Genomic DNA, 17,560 nt, shown 5'->3' with positions numbered 1-17,560 from the left:
CGCGACAGGGGCAGTGGAGAAGTCCAGAAGGAGGAGAAGGTGCTGGAGGAGAGGGGGAGCTGGAAGGAGCCCTGGCGAGGAGGTGCCGTCAAGGCGGAGCCGGCCGACGCGGCCTTCGAGGCCTGCGGGGTGAAGATGGAAAAGGAAGAGGCCTGTGGGGTGAAGATGGAAAAGGACGGGGCCCCGGCAGGCTGCTGGTGCCGGCCTGCTCCCAGCGGAGCCAAGGAGTGCAAGGTGGAGTTGCGAGAGGGGTTTGGGATCCCCCCCGAAGGCCTGAAGATCCCGCTGGTGTTTCAGCACTTACCTCCCGGGACCTGCATACAGATCCAAGGCCCTCTGCCGCCGTCAGAGCTGATCCGTGTGACCAAAGTGCCGGTGAAACAAGTGCCGCTTAAAATGCAGCCTTTATTGGAGCCCTCAGTAAAGATTGAGACTAAAAATGTTCCCCTCACAGTACTGCCCTCCGATTCAGGTATTACGTGAAGAGAGCTTGCGAGGGGTTCAGTAAGTGGCCTGCAGCTGACAGGTTACCAGATAGGAGAATGCCAGTGGGAAGGTCGTGCTAGAGAACTGTCCCTTTGAGTAGACGGGAGCTTGCGCAACTCTCTTCTTCAGCGTAAGACATAAGCACACAGGAGCACAGAGTTCTCCAGTCGTTTGTTAAAGTCAACACAGTCTTGTCCGCTTGCTCCCTGACTACATTAAACCCCTTACAGCAGTGTTCAGAATTGCACTGGGTGGTGATTGCAAGTTTAAGGTCAGGGATCTCCTTGATTTTTAAAGCTATGAAGCATTCATACACCTCACTGGGAAAATTTGGACATGTTAAATGAGGAACATTTTGAAACATGCAGCTTAGCAGCCTACTTTTTTTGAAAGATATTTAGGCTTTCAAAATTAACAACTTAGTTAAGTGAGGTCTTAAAAACCAGAAGACTTTTGCCCTTCATTGATAATGTGAAAGAGTTCATTTCAGAGAGGAAATTGCTTGCTCAGGGATCAGGTGTGAGGGGTCTGGGGATTCATCGTGTCACCAGTTCAATTTAAATGCGGTCTGTGTTTACAAAGAGCCAAAGCTGGGTGTCATGTAACAAGTCATTTGGTAACAGAGGTTCCTCCAGCAAAATCAGTGTCCAAATCTGCGAAAAGAGTGAGAGAGGGGAAAAAATATAAAAACAAACAAACCAGAAACCCAGAACAGCAACAACCTCAGCTGAGAAGTCAGGGACTGCACAGGTGTGGGACTAAACTGCCATACCATCATTAGATCTGGTCCCTGCATCATTAGGGCTTTGGATACATAATTCTGGTGGTGACGACAAATTTGTGGTGATATGTTCTATGCTATACAATGTTTAGTTTATAAATTAATAAGTTTATAAATTCATAAGAAAACAATCTAGTCAGATGAAATCCAAACCAGTGTGTTAGCAGTCCCATATGTTTCTTTCTTTTTTTTTTTTTTTTTTTTTTTTAATAATATGTAACAAAAGCCAGGTAAATGATTCCTTAGGCAGTGGTTCAGTGAAGGTTAGTGGAGGATACTCCCTTAGCCTTAGTTATTTTTCTAGGAACCACTCTCCAAATGTGCATCGAGCTTCATGTGTTCCAAAGCTCTAGTGATTCTTTTGACTGTTGCCAAATATCCTCTTGATGTACTACTAAATGTAACCTGTATTGCATATATTGCCTGGAAGATGATCATCTTTCCTTGTGTTATTGCATAGGTATGCCAGATACTCCATTTAGCAAGGACAAAAGTGGCCATGTAAAGCGTCCAATGAACGCATTTATGGTGTGGGCTAGGATTCATCGGCCTGCTCTAGCAAAAGCTAACCCCACTGCCAATAATGCAGAAATCAGTGTTCAGCTTGGATTGGAGTGGAGCAAACTGACTGAAGAGCAGAAGCAGCCCTATTATGATGAAGCTCTGAAAATAAAACAAAGGCACAGAGAGGAATTTCCTGGTAAACATGTATCTATTTACCTGAATGCTTTAGAAGTGCAAGATTTTTTTGAAAAATGGATCTCTTCCATTAGAGCAAGTAACAGAGTTAGAAAAAAATTACAGATATTTCAAGCATGCAGTCCTTCTGTCAGCTTTCTAGTGCCTGAAAGCATATTAATTTTTTAAAGCATCCAAAATGATGTTTCATCCTTCATAGCCTCTGATATTTCTTATGGTCTTAGACCACCACAGCTACAGCAGCTCTTCTGAATGCTTTAGTAGTCTAATGGCCAGAGAGTGAGTTTATTGTGAACATGGCCTGCTGCGTCATTTTACATGCTCCAGAAAGAGCTGCCCAGGTGGCCTGTGGTGACACATGCATCCGTTCCTTAAAAGCAGGAAAGGGAAATGCCACAGGAAGCACAAATGGCATTGTATTCTGTGGGATTCTTCAACGTGTAAACCTGGGATTCCCAAATAACGGTGTGGAAGATGTGTGTGGTTAATGTTGTAAGTCAAAGGCAAACATACTCCTCCAAAATCTATACAGGATTCCTAGAGGGTCATATTTGCCATTGCCTCTTGTAACCTGCAGGTATATGTGAGACTTAAGGGATTAAGGAAACAATCAGGAAAGATCCACATTTTGGATAGTCATGGTTTTCTTCCACGCTGAATGCCCATGGTACAGTGTCATGTAACATGCTTTCCTCAACTGTGCCACCTCACTCCCCACTGTTCTGTATTTCTTTGTGTCATAAAGAGTTACTATCTAGTAACATAAAAACAATGCCCAAATGTGTCCATTTTATTTCCACCGCTGACAAAATACCCCATTTGCTAGCTCACTGAAACGAATGGAGTATTGCCATTGACTATAGGAGCAGGTTTTGGATTAATTTTTTTTTAGATACTTCAGAATTACAGATATCAAAGCTTTACTTAAAGAATGAGACCATCCCAAGAATCAGCTATCTGCATATTTTTTCATCTCTGACAGGTTGGGTTTATCAACCACGACCAGGCAAACGGAAGCGTTTTCCACTGCCTGTCTCTGCTGTATTTTCCGGCACTTCTCAGAGTATCATCACTACAAATCCAGCTGGCATTTGTCCCTTCCAGTCACCTGCTTATTCTGTTGTCATCCCCAATGTTAAGAACAATATCGGACATCCAGTCTGTGAGTTTTCAATAGTGAATGATTTTAAAAATTCCGAATTTACCTATTGTAGTAAAAGTTATACATATGGTAGTATAGATATAGTTCAAACAATTTCTCAGTCTTTCTTGACACCACTCTTTCTACCAGTCTTCCTCTGCACTGCACATCTGCCTTCTAGTCTCTACCTCCTGTTTCCTCAGCCTCTTAAATTCATCTGGCTTCTTCATTGCCCACAGTTCCCTGCTATTGTCTTTGTAGCTCCTGGTTACCTCCTGCTACCTCTTGGTCTTTTTGGATCTCTTATTAAGTGACACTTGCTTCCTGTTAGGCTACAGCTGTTTCTTTTTCTTGTTCTGTCTCCACCTCACGTATCTTCCCTCACCAGCTCTAACTGCACTAGTTCTCAACCCTGCCCTACTAGGCCTGAAAAATCTTGTTAGCCTAGTCCATGGCACCTCCACCCTGATGTTAAGAGTTTCTTGGTAGTGAGGGCACCATTACTCTAGAGCAAATGCTCAGCAGCTTAAACTGCTTACATGAGACAGCAGACAGAATTGTCAACAAGGTCATAAAAAAGGAAGTTAGTAGGGTGTTAGTAAGGTGTGTGCTGCAATATTAAAGCTGAAAAAAGAAATTTTTCATTTGAACATTTTCCATGAACCTAGGTATCTATGCATACCTGGAATAGTGATATATGTAGTTGTTATGGACTTGCGCATGCCCAGTTTGAGCACACATAGCTCAGCTTTTATACAAATAAAAATATAGTTACAGAAGGAATGCATTAAAAAGTTACACCTAACCTGGAAGGATCCTCCTTTTTGTAAGTCAATATTGGCATGAAATAGGGTGTAGTATGACAGCCCGCAGTCAAGTATAATAGCTGACCTGCATATTTTGTAGTGAAAGAGCTCTGGCTCTGTCAGTGCATGGACAGTGGATTTCAACAACAAGCTTAGATCCAGGCAATGGCATTTTTCTCTTTAAGCATATGACAAGGGCTGCTCTCTTTATAATGAGACAAGAAAATGAAATGCCTGTTTATGCTGTGTCATAATATTCAGAGATGTAAAAGAGAACACTCAGCTTTGTTCTGGTGAAGTTCTGAGTTAGTGATGTGATTCTTTCTCAAATCCTTCTGTAAATTGGACTGAATAAAGTATTATTTGTTTTCTTGCCCTACTATATCTTATAATGTTATGTTGTCATGAGATGCTACTACATTTCATTCCAGAGTTTACTATCCTATTGCCATTGAAATGATTCTTAAATACAAACTGTAAAAATCTAGACACATTTAAGTCCTGTCAACTCGGAATTTAGACCCTTAGACTAGGTAGTGGGGTTTGAAAATACTTATGCAATGTATTTTGAAATCTTTCTGTATAAAGGCAGCCCTGTTGACATGTGATTTGAAAGTGTACATTCAAGTGTATGTTCTGCAAAATGTTTCAAAGTGAAATTGGCTAGCAGGTACATTCTTTGGTGAAACAAATAAGAAAACATACCAGAGGGTAGGGTGTTTTAACTGTCACTTCTGCTCCTCACTGCTGCTTTGGCACCACACAGATTTGTTAGGAATTTGGCTCACTCCAACTCAGCTAGTAGACTTGGGAGGTCTTCTGAGCTTCAGGCACTAAGGGTATGCTCCAACCCCATTCTGTGGCCATATCAGGACAAGACACAGCCCTCACAGCCTCAACACTCACTAGCCAATTCTTTCACCCTTGTGTTTCTGTAGAAGGAAGCTTGAATGTGTGGGCTCCAAACCCGTCTGTCAGAACACACATAGGCCAAGTTGTGTATGACTGTGAGTTGCAGGGAAGTAATGCTAGAAAGTGTTTTGGGGGTCATGGTTCTGGGTCTGGCTGTGGTTTGCTATGCTGCTGTTCAAGCAGTCTCCTCCTCTCTTCGTGTCTGATAAATAACTGTTCTGTTTCCTAAAGGTGAGACTCCTGCCATCCGTCTGCCGGTTGCTTCCATTCAACAAGCTGGTCCAATTACTCTTTTCCAGACTACTAGCGCAAGCACCGCATCAGTAGCTGTTCCAGCTCCAACCCTGCCCCTGCGCCCTGTAATTTCACCGCAGCACTTTGCTGAACCTGCCCAGACAGAAGTTTTTGATGTATCATCTGGGCTCAGTTGCTCTCTGAAGAGACCTACACCAGTTTTCATTGAGAGCTTCAGCAGAAACCCAAGTAACATAACCACCAATAATGGCAGATTTACTGTCTCTAATAGTGAGCCCCCAAAGGAATACCCAGGGGTTTCTATTTTTCCTAGAGCTGTACCTCTTCCTCAAGCTACACCTTTTCTTCACTCACATCTCTGTGAGTCTATTCCCATTGGTCAGCCAGCCAACCTGTTTGCAGTACCTCCGCGGTTTTCATTTCACCACCCTTACTTTGTACCTGGACCTCACTATTTCCCCTCAAGGTAATGCAACCCTTCATTTCAATACCAGTAAGAACAAATGCTAAAAGGCAGAGGGTCTTTGAGTTACAAAAAGAAGATGGAGCATTCAGAAGGAAAGGTGCTTTTACCTTCCTATAGCTACTGTGTGGTGGGACCTGCTGGCCTGAGACTGCTCGTAATATATGCCCAGTTATTGAAGGGTCCATAGTACTATTGCAGTAATTGGCATTCCCAAGCCCACAGTAATTAGAAGTATCTTCTCCCCACTTTATGCATCTAAGTGCAGGTGATTTCTACAGAAAAGCATTAGGTAGAGACAGTGCAAATATATTTTGAAAATGATTGGATAAAATTAAAGTAGGTGTGTGAGATGTCTCCTGGGTACTATGGTTGCAGCTGTCATAAATACCAATATTTCTGAAATCCAGCTTGGTGGGAAATGTCTTCAGAATTCTTAAGTAGTAATTCCTAGTTTTTCCTTTGCAGTCTCTGGGCAGTCAATGGGAGGTCACCTAATCAAAGAATTTGCAAGCTCACACATGTAATATCCTGTGGGTATTTCCTAAGCTAGGCATGCACAGAAAGCAACAGTGCCCTCCCAGCAGCAGGTGTGCTGCTCAAATGCAAGAAGTCTGATAGCTTATTGATGCTTGTTCTTTGTAAGGCATCATTTTTCTTTTATGACTGTGCAATATCAAACATAACAAATTATTATGACTGTTAGACTTAAATTCTGCCTGGTTATACGCTGCTCATTCCCACTAATTGCAGCAATCAATATGTTCCTATGGCAATAAGACTACCTGGTCATAAAGTAGGGCTGATGATGACCCATCAAACTCAAAAGAACTTTATGAGCTGGTAAGTGCAGGATGAGACATTTCTATTTTTGAGGTCCTTTAAAGAAACACAGGACATATATTCCCAAAGTTACTAAAGATGAACTTTGCTTAGCCCTTGGTCTCTGAAGTTAGGCAGTTTTGTGAGGCCTCTGAGGGACAGGAGTGTTCTTGTACCGTAAAAGACTGTTCTGAGTTCACACATTAATGGAATGCTGAAGGCTGCTAGCTTTTCTAATGGCAGGATCTTTCTAATACGATGATTTATAATTTCATATTCCTATAAACTCATTTTCTGCATACAAGAATCATAATTTCTGAGTAGCATTGACAGTGCAAATGTATGTATGTAGATTTATGCACTAAAAACTTAAATGTTAGATTGGCAAGATGAATAGTCTCCATGAAACCTCAATAGACATTGTATCAATGTCTTTATAATGTCTGCACTGTAGAGCTCCTTTACTTCTTCGCATGCTTTGTTTTCTTAACAATGTAGTGAATTTCTGTAACACTGTGTAAATTACAATAAGTGTGTCATTCCGCATCAAAAAAATTCAAACTTCTGACACCAGAGAAATAGTTACATTTGACATACATAGTAACTTTCTGCAATCTACTATGGGGTTGCTTTTTAAAAATGTTTCACCATGCATTCTTTAAATAGTAACATTGACAACCACATATTGACCACAAGGATTCTCTGTCAGTCCTCCTGTTTAATAACGGTGTAACAGATGCAAGAGTGCACTCAAAGAATAAATAAGAGCGTTTTACCCCACCTTTGTCACAGATTTTGGCATACAGGAGTAGCTAACACAAACTGACTTTTGATGCTTTGTTTTACTATTCTATGTATGTCGGTTAACATACAGCAGGATTATCAGATGCTGGTTTATCCATGATATTATTTCATTGATAAATACAATAGGCTTTGTGTTTGTTTTCAAAGCAATGTCATGCATGTATCTAGCATGAAGAGGCACATAGGCACAGATATGGAATCTGTGCACAGCTTTTGTTATGGCCCCAGTGTTTAACTTAGGCATGGTTTTAAAGTATGCATGCTTTGAATATTTCAACAGGATAAGCTGACTAGCATAGAACATCAGTGTCATTCTGTTTTTCTTAGCTGAATGGAAGTCCAAGCAATCTGCATTTCTGAAAGCCAACTGTCAATCTCTTTCATTGCAGCACATGCCCATTCAGTCGACCTCCATTTGGCTGTGGGAATTTCTCCAGCTCAGTGCCTGAATGCCTTGGCTTTTATGAAGACAGGTACCCAAGACAGGAGGTGATGTTTTCAGCTCTGGATGGAGACTATCCTTTCAAGGAATACCCAATAGAAAGTATAAGTGAGGACCACCGCAGCTGTGAGAGCCTTGAAGTAGTGTCCTGTGACAGCAGCTGCAACGAGGATCCGTTTTTAAGCCCCCTACCACAGCTTGATGTTGCAGCATTGGAGGAGGTTTTGTCAGCTGCCTCGTCTCCTCCCTCCAGCATCCACCTAATCAATGTAACTGACAGTGACGAGGAAGAAATAAAGTTGTTGCAAGAATTGTAATTTTTAAACCAAATTATAATCCAGAGAAATATAAGTGGGGAATAAATGTTTTCCTCCACACTGTCTTTTCAGTCAGTGTGTTCAATGGAAAACCCATGTAGCTTGAGTGAGCTGTACAGGTCATTTTGAAGAGTCTGATGATCTGTTTGTATTTTGAGAGATCACATACAGATCTGGGGAGGTCAAAAGCCTTTGGAGTTTCACCTGCTTCATCAGGGCATTGTTTGGGCTCTGGCTCAGGGAAGCACTTACACAGGGATTCAGCTCTAAGCATGTAATAATGTGCTTTCCTGAGGAGAGGTGTGTTTAAGCACATCCTTTTAAGGCCAAAATAGGCATTTTGATGGTTTTTGCCATAATTTTGTAGGTATTACTTTAGGAGTTTTAGCAAGTGAAATAATTCTGGTTTATAACCGTAATGTAATTCTTGCTGCAGTAAAACACTATAAGCCCTGGAGAGTGAAGTCAAGAATGATTCTGCAATGCTTTATATTTTTCCTTTGATGAGGCAGTTTTAAGTTTTATTTGGTTAACTGTGGTATTTATGGTATATAACACACTGAAAAACTACATCAGTTTCAGTAACACTTTGGTCTGCAACCAGTTCCATTAATACCAATGGGATTGTCCAGAAGGGATGATGAGGCATGGTAGCACCCAGAGAGACAAAAATGGATGGGATCTGGCCCTGTAACTTACACCAGTGGGCTGTGACTTGATCCCTGAGTGTAGTTAGTACTGTAAAGAATTCTCCAGAGAATACCAAATTATCTGAAGAATACCAAAGGCTTTTAACAGAGAGAGCATCTGTGCTGAACTCAGAGAGTAATGAAATTCAAATTTTTTTGGCCAAAATTTGTAATTTATGTTACTAAATTTATTTATTTTTTTCCTCTCCTGTTTTGTGGAATAGAGGGTCATTTTCTTCTGGGAATCCTGTTATTTTGTTGTTGTTGTATTTCAATAAACTCACCTGAACAATGTATCCCTAGTGCTTCATTTTAAGCCGTGGACATTGAACTGAGTGGGGACAGGTAAATCATAATTCATGCAACTCACAAACTTACTCTGCAGCTAAGTTGCACGTGCCTGGAATGATGAGCTGAAGTCACTTTTTCAGACAATTTGGGCTACTAATACTAGTGTATATATGTGTGTGTATATTTATATTTATAATTATGTAAATCCAGCTACCACAGAAATATGAAAAAAGCTGAAAGCCATGGATGGAGAAGTCCATCCATGCTGAGCTGCCAGAGGATGCTAAGGAATGATTCAGCTAGGTTGACCATCTCTTATAGGACTTCCTGTATTTTATGGGTTATCACACTGGATCTGTGGGACTCTGAGTGTCCTGTTGAACCTGAGGCTTAGGCATCCTATATCCATTAAGACTGCATCATTGATAAAGACAAGTAGAATTGAAACTTCCACATGCCTCAAAAGATAGTCCTAAGTCAGTGTAGAGTAGATATCCTCTGGGTTCTTTGCATTTTAAATTTTTGGTCTCATATCAACATATTTATGCTTTTTCTGCTTCTGTGGGCTCATAACTCCATTTTCCAAGCCCAAGATCAAAACCTCTCATTTGAGAACTACTGCATTTTGTAGTTAAACAACACAAAAGCATGAGTAAATCCTGTCTACCCTACGCATTGCAACTGTGTTGTAAACAGCACCCTTCTCCCACTGCATCTGCAGTGCAGATGAATCATTAAGAGGAAAGTCTTATAAATAGTAGAAAATGCATGTTCATTTCTAAATTATCTTCTCAGTGAAAGCTGATCTGGCCTGCAGGAATGTATGTGGGCAAATGTACTAATTCCTACACAAGTATGTTTCAGGGTATAAAACAGCTGTTTGTGGGATTATTCTCTAGATCTAACTTTCCTCTTCTCCCATTTTTCTTTTTATACACTATGGAGTAGGGTATAAGATGTATTTCTATGCACCAGAGTCCAGAATCGTTGCTTGCCGTGGTGTCCAGCACTGTTTTAAGGGAGGTGCCTCAGAGCTGCTCAGTTTTACCGTGTGCTGCTTGTGAACTTGGTGCCGATAGGTCAGAGTGAGCTTCAGTGGGTTGAGGGATTCAGCATTTGCTGCACAGCATCCATCTGCTAGTGAGACCTTTGCTGTTCATGTAGGAAAACACAGTATTACATATATGCTCAGTAGATATCTGTTCTGTTTAATACCACTAAGGCTGGAAAAAAAGAAGACAGGTTTAACACATTCTGGATATATTAATGGGAGACAAAATGTAGGGCTGATCCCTCTTTCCCTTCCAGCTAGAGCTGAAGTCTTGAATCGGTTGAACAGGAACTGTGTCTGCAGATTTATGGCATTGGACCCAGCCCTCAGCTGAACAATCTTGAAGACTATTGTGTCTTGTCTACAACAGAATTGAAAATTACATGAACAACCCATCCAAACCTGGCTTCCTCTGAATCATTCCTTTGCCTGCTCTGGCAGCCCTGCATGGGGGAATTCTCTTGTGATAGAAGAGATTTTTAGCTCCCATTTCTAGGTAATTTTCAGCCCACCTTCAAACTTATTTCCTAAATGTAGATTCCTGAAGTGCCAAGTATCTGTGCTGTTATTTCTCCTCTTGCAATGTGTGAAGAAGGTCATAGGCAGGGCCAGTCCCTTGGCAAGTGTGTGCCCTTCTGCAAGCCTGCTTCATGGCAGGGCGGAGGGTGCTTAAGACATGAGAGAGACATATTCTACTCTCTTATAAGATAATTATTTTCTTCTTTCTCTGCTGTTTACCTTAATCTAAACTAAAAATCACCTTGCATGCTTCTCAGCTTGAAAAACAAATCAGATGCAGATTTTCCGAAGTTAAGTTTATTTTTCTCCTGCTGCTGTAAAAGTCTAAATACATTCAGTAGTGCTTCCCGGTGGATCACTGCCTGTGGCTATCCATTTGCAGAGAAAACTTTCTCTTCAAATTTACTAGACAGTTTTATGGATTGGAAGTTATTAAAAACCCTTGTGCCATTATACCCATTTCCCTTCCCTTACAAGAATAAACTACTTCAGTATAATCACTATTGTGTTGGAGAAGTTTGCAGGCAGCATGAAGAAGAGTACAGTGCTTTACATGTACAAATACATTTAAAAAGATGCAATGTGTCTGCATATACAATCTTATACTATTAAGTTCACTTGCCTATAGGAATGAACCAAAAGTAGCAGCAGTGACCCACCCTTTAAAAAAAAGCATAGAGAGTGCTTCGATATTATTTCACTTACAGCACATTGGGACAAGCCCTTGCCTAGTACCTGATCATCTTACAGCACTTCTCCCTCTTTGGCAGAACAGCTGCTCTAGGGCTCTTCCAAGTATTCCCGCTGTCCTACATGGGTGGTGGAAAACCAAAGCTAACAGAATATTCTGGGTCAGCTGAAGCTGTTCTCAACTGTTAAGACTCAGAATAAAGAAGTTCACTGTTAAATCACCAGTTCCCTTCATGGATTCACAGCCTTCCTCCTTTGATCATTTCAAGTGATCTGAAGGAGAAAAATGTTCTGAAAAATGGAAGATTTCACATTCCACTCAAGTCAGCCAAAGACATAACATTTCTTTCATCAGTGCAAATGTCTGTAATGCAGAGGTTAGGCAGGACAAAAAGTTTTCTACCTTTTCCTGCTAAGACTTTGATTCTTGGTAACATTTTCTCCAGTGTCAGCAGGAGTCTTTTCAGAGCAGTTCATTCAACAAACTTTCCTATTTCTGCAGAGAAAGTTCCAATGAAATATTACTGAGCTTTTAGTCTGATACATATCCAAGTCATTCTCCGCATAAGTCTGTTTCTTGAACAGGCATTCTCCTCTCTAGGTCTATCTTTCTATTTCCTTCTAGGTGGCTAACTCCTAATTTACTATGAACTTAATGGGAAAATCATCATCTTTTGCTTTCCAGCTAACAACAACAGCATTAAATCATCTTGCAAACTGTCAAGTAAGTGCAGAAACCCCACTGCAAAAGCATTCTCATCAGCTTTGCCCTGGGGAAACCGAAACACCTAATTTTCAAGCCTACCGAACAACCACATGCACTGACCCTTGCTCTGGGTGCTGCATGGAGGCTGCTGCTAATAGGTATGTCCATCCCTTGATCACGGGGGATGTAACAGATAAGGGAACAGAGCACAGACTTCCAGATTCCCAGCTGATACTTTTAAGCAGGCAGTTGGGATCCTGGAGGAAATGAGTCTGAGTCTGTGTAATTCCTAGATAACCGAAAGCCTGACCCTGCTCTGTGAATCAGTCAAATGTCCCATTGACTTCGGCAAGAGCTTTTTGAAGAGATGGGTACAGGCAGGATCTGACTCACCCTGTGCCAGAGGCAGGTAGCATTACAGCATCTGAGCACTGTTAATAAGGCTAGAATATCCTGAATCTTTCCATGCAACAATGTCTCAGTAATGTAAGTGATATATCATATATAGAGAGAGATTAAACTATATATAACAACTGCATAGTCTGGTTATATTTTTACGGAGGGAGTTTCTGGTGATTATAAATTAAGAAATCAATTCTCATATTACCAAGATCAAAGATAAAAATATCACTATATAAAAAATGTAAATATTGCATGTATTTTATTTTTATGGTACTTGAATGCTGACAACAATCAATCACAAGGTTTTAACAACCTTAAAATAAGGTTCCCTTGCTCCCTTTATTCCATTTTATGCTTTCTTTCTTTCTTTCTTTCTTTTTTTTTTTTAACTGATCTTCTTTTAGAAAAATATATGGAGCAGTGCCTGGGAAGATTTGTTGTACCGGGAAGATTTGTGGCAGTCTTTCAGTGCAAATATACATGTACCTCATCAAAGTATTTTTTTTTTTCCTTTGGGTAGACAGAAATTTTATGCAGGGATGAAAGCAGAATAGCTAAATTTGGCTTGCATTTTCACTTATTTATAATAAAATCACCAACAATAGTGCTGTTGTTTTCTTCTATATTACAGGCAGCTATAAATAAATGGGAGAGTTCACAAAAAATTCAAGGTTTCCCTTCAAGATACTCCACACGATTAGAAAAGAGCTGAAATCTGGTCCCTGGATTTTTGCTCTGCGAAATAACATGATTTAGTTGTGTGATGAAAATTTGTGACCTGGCTGTGGGTCAGCTAAAATGTCATTTGTAGCCTGCTTACCCTGATGATTCCCTCTAGGTGTCCCCAAGATGTCCTAGCTTTATTCTGCCAGAGTGGTATCAGGAATAAACTGACCCTCACAAGATCACAAAGGTTCAGCGTGTGAAGTGGTGGGGGAGAGAGGGGACATATATGAAAGTCACAAACCAAAATGGCATCTGCAAATGGAAACAGTCTCATTTCCTTTGGGCACAGGGGCAGGAGTCAGCAAAGACTCTCTTCAGTAAAAGAGAACTCAGTGGTCCCAATAGCATAAATAAGCCTCTGGACAAAAGACAAAATCATTACTATTACCTACCTATTCTAAATAAAGTATTAATTTCCTATTGGCCTGATTTACCAATACACTCTGATACGTAACCAAGTGCAAATTCTCGCCATTTCTTAAGTTGGTTTCCTGGTGGTTCACCTACACAGGCACTTTAGGTATAGAGATGAATGGAAAGGGTTGTATGGATAATGTGGATCAATGGGTGTCTGAAGAGTATGACTAAGAGGTAATGTCTTTTCCTGCCACTCTGAGCCGAGCCCACAAAAATGCATGTCAGTCCACCCTTGGAGTCTTGCTAGCGTGGCTGCAGTTGAGCTGGCCGGGAGTCACAGCAGAAATACACTGACATAAGGGAAGGCAGTTGTTTTTTGTGGGCTCAGCATATGCGAGGAGCATCTACAGCACCACGGAGCTCAGGAGTTTGCAGCTGGTAACCTCAGCATGGCCCCACTCACTTGTGCTCTCCTCTCCTGGTGCAACCCTGAGCCACGCTGGCTAACCCAGCAGTGAGGCACTGTGTCCGGTGGTCCTCTGGGTGCTCATCTCCCTGGAGGGCAGAGAACCACCAAAGGGGTGATGCATGGACCGCAACCCGTGGCTCAGCCCTGGGGGATGCAGGGGAAGACAGGGATGTCCCTTTGGGAGCCTCAAGGGAGTGAGTGGATATCCCTGAAGGGCAGCACAGGAAACATGAGCTGTGGATGCTCCCAAGCCCTTCCCCAGGCCCGGACCCTCCATCTGCCTTAAGGGGAGAGAGAGAGAGAGGCAGTGAACATGGTTTTGCTTCTGCCCTTTTATAGAGGCACATAAAAATCTGGCTTATATCCCTTCAGCTAACCAGGGGCAATGCATTTCCCAGGGGCAGAGGGATTTAGGATGCCTCTGGAACCATGGGTTCAGCTATAAAGGGTTTGACAGGATTACACAGAAATATAACAAATAAATAAATAAACTAAAGCCACAGCACATGCTCCTACGGGAGCCCCTTGGCAGTATTTGGCTACTTGCCTCCACCGGGTCCCCCCCTTTTTGCTTCCTTTTGAGGCACAATGGAGCTCGGTGCTGGCAAAAGAACTGGGAGCGGAGGAAGGTTTTGCAGAGGGAGCCCCAGGGGGGTGCTCAGGCTTCTCCCCCTGCCCCGGGGTACCGGGGGGGGACAACCCACCCGGCAGGACAGAGCCGCTATAACACCCGGGGCGCATCTCCGAGGAAGCTGCCCGGCGTGGGGAGGTGGAGGAAGAAGAAGAGAAGGAGGAGACACCCCCACCCCACCCTCTCCCCAGGCAGGGGGCTGCAGGGCCGGATTTGGGGCCGGTGGTGGGAGGAGAAAGCGGCGCCGGGCGGTTTTTTATACGGCGGGGAAGCGGCGGAGCGGCGTCTCCTGCCCGGAGCCATGCGGGGCCGGGGGCTGCTCTGCGGCATCGCCCTCTCGCTGCTGCTGCGGCCGCCGGGCCGTGAGTGCGGGGTGTCCGACCCGGGGAGGGAAAAGAGGGGGGGGGGGACGACTGCTGCGGTCACCCCTCGCCCTGCACAAATGCCTCTGGCTGCAGGAATCCCCCGGGAGGGAGGATGGATGGGTGGGTGGTTTGGGGGGAATCCTCCTGCTTCTCCTACAACCAGCGCAGAGCTCTCTTCTCCCGCCCCGGCTTCGTGTTGTTTCCCCGCGGGGGGTGCGGAGGGGGTCGGGGTGCGGAGGGGGTCGGGGTGCTGAGCGGCTCCTCTCGTCTCTCCCCAGCGGGAGCGGCCGGCGCGGAGCTGCGGCCCGAGGCGGTGGTACCGCGCTGGGCAGCGCTGGGGAGCCCCGGCAGCCAGAAGGTAGGTCGCGCCCAGCGCTTTTATTTCGGTTTTCAAACCTCCCCATCGTTTCTAGGGGCAGGAACGACGTCGCGGTTAGCACGGAACCTTGCGATGCGCGTTTTGGGGTGGGTTTTGTTTGTTTGTTTGTTTCTGTTTTAAACTGAGCTGCATGTCAAGCCGCAGGGATGAGGCAGAAACGGCAGGGATGAGGCAGAAAGCCCACCTGCAGCACGGGGAGCTGCTGCAGCTCCTCCAAATCCCCAGAAAAAGCTGGGCGAGCCGGCTGGCACATCTCGGGCACCGAGCGTGAGACTGCTCCGGGCGACTTGCATTCAATCTCTGCAAAGGCTCGTCGTCGTTTGCGCTCTGTCGTGCCTTAAAACCTAGATCAAGTCTAGCTGATCCATGTGGCTGCGAAAGGGGAGGGAGGCAACACAATCAGTGGGATTTAGGGCACAGCCCACCAGAGGCATCTGCTTTAGGAGGGGATGAATCCCAGCCGTGAGGGTGCTTCACTAAGAAAAGCCAACCAGCAGCTCAGGTGTGTCTAACTGTGTCTTAGACACCAGATGTATTGATAGAGATCTCGCCCCCACTTCTCTTATGTGGACGGATGAAGTGGGGTGTCAGTCATCCACAGCCATTCTGAGAACTGCTGGGGTGCCAGACTTAAACATCAACCATAAGCTGCAGGTCAGCTTCCCAGTGTTTGCATTGCCACAATCAAGAAGTTATCAGTTGCATAATGAAATAAGGGGGAAAATCCAGATGGTGTTATTTACGTTGCAAACCATAAAAAAAGGGAAGCTGTGGCATTATACTCATGGCATCTCCACATAAGTGGTGTTGTTTTGGGGTTTATGTCTTCTCCATATGATGAGACTTTCTAAATTTTTTTGTGTGTCATATTTAAAAAAAAAAAAAAGCTACAACGACTCTCTCATTATATTAATTCTCTTTAAAATGTCCTTGCAGTGCTGCCTGGAAGTTTTGGTTGTCTCTATTATTGATAGTGATATAAATACTTCTGGACAGCATTTCCCCTTATACAAATTTGCTGGGTCTCAGGGGTCGTACTTGGTTTGTTTCAGGCAAGTTCCTGTTGGCTCTAAAACCAGTGTTAGCAAAGCTTACATACAGCTGGGATATTTCAGTTACACAGCAATTGATGGACTCTGAAGCAGTGGGATTATTGAAGGAGGAGGGAAAGCATTATTAGTAATAATGATGTTTGCACAACCCTTGCGAAGAGGCTTTTATGATAATGGAGACCCTCAGACCCCTCCCAGTTATGAGCAAGGCAATCCCTATTGCTTACATGTTAGCAAAACAACAGACCTACCCTGAGATGTACTGAGCACCTGTGTTTCAGTAAACTAAACTCATCCCCTTGGAATTAGCTGCTGTTGTATACGCTAAATGTATTAACTTGTTTTGCATCATCTGCATGGGGCTGGTGCAGTGTCCTGGAAACTGAAACAAAGATGAACAAAACCCAGAATACGACCAGGGAGCTGATGAAAGAAGTTTGTAACTGAGCTTGGAATTGATGAAGTGGCAAGTGAATGTATCTCTGGGCTGACAGATCTTTCATCAGAACATCCGATTCCGTTAGCCTTGCTTTATTTTGCTTTCAAGTTGATCTGTTTTGCAAAATCTCTTCCAATGCTGAATTGGGAAATACTATGGGTTAATCATCTCACCAGTTTTTATGATTTTTTTTTTTTTCAGCTGAATAGAGAAGTCTATTCTTACTAAATTAGTTATTTCTCTTCTGGGAAATTTATTCATCCATTTCCTTCACAAGAAAGCACTCAGACTCACAAATCCCCAGCTGACCTTAGCTAGTGGTCCTGCTTTGAGGGAGGTAAAACTGGAGACCTCCAGAGGCCCTTCTAGTTGGACCTCTAGAAAGCATATTCTATGCTTTCAGTCTCTTGATTTTTTTTTTTTATTTTTTTTTTTAATGCTGGTTTTAGTGTATGCATTTGCCATTGTACTAAGAAATTGGGGTCCTCTCTGTTAACACCAGTAGTCCCTGGGGAGCTGGCTATACTGTGTTCTCACTCAGAGCTGCAGGCAGATTGCAAACCAGGGCTGTGCCCGTGTACTTGAACACACTAGAAAGTTTCCAGTCCCTTGGCAGCCTGGGACTAATGCAAGAGCAGCTGTGAAATACTGTCTGAACAACGGCTAGAGACTAAAGATGTCCAAGGGACCCTGTTGCATGCCTTTTATTGGCATTTTCTGTAAGTAAAGGAACTATGTGAAAATCTCTGGAAGAGGCGTGATTCCTCCTGTACTGAAATAGACTCCTAAAAATGTCTTTTTCTGCTGTGACAACAAAGGAGCTTTGGTTAACTAGCTCATGTATTTCACTTGTAAACCTCTGGGGC

At 43.2% G+C, this 17,560-nt stretch overlaps 2 protein-coding genes across 2 annotated transcripts in view; both read left to right on the top strand.

The window, feature by feature from the left end:
* Positions 1-63: 63 nt before the first annotated feature.
* On the top strand, positions 64-7,928 carry SOX30 (SRY-box transcription factor 30). Its single transcript, XM_075056698.1, has 5 exons — positions 64-472; positions 1,728-1,967; positions 2,949-3,128; positions 5,057-5,546; positions 7,559-7,928. The coding sequence occupies exons 1-5, from the start codon at positions 136-138 to the stop codon at positions 7,926-7,928; spliced, it is 1,617 nt and encodes a 538-aa protein (XP_074912799.1). The 5' UTR covers positions 64-135.
* A 6,802-nt stretch (positions 7,929-14,730) lies between these two features.
* ADAM19 (ADAM metallopeptidase domain 19) overlaps positions 14,731-17,560 on the top strand; it is a 35,521-nt gene continuing 32,691 nt past the window's right edge. Inside the window, exons 1-2 of the mRNA XM_075056910.1 lie at positions 14,731-14,821; positions 15,103-15,182. Of these exons, the coding sequence (XP_074913011.1) occupies positions 14,761-14,821; positions 15,103-15,182 (141 nt within the window). The 5' untranslated portion in view covers positions 14,731-14,760. The remainder of the gene's footprint in view (positions 14,822-15,102; positions 15,183-17,560) is intronic.

Source organism: Buteo buteo, chromosome 24, assembly GCF_964188355.1.
Source record: "Buteo buteo chromosome 24, bButBut1.hap1.1, whole genome shotgun sequence".
Taxonomy (NCBI): domain Eukaryota; kingdom Metazoa; phylum Chordata; class Aves; order Accipitriformes; family Accipitridae; genus Buteo; species Buteo buteo.
Note: the sequence above shows the minus strand (reverse complement) of the source record. Positions and strands in the feature narration are given on the sequence as shown.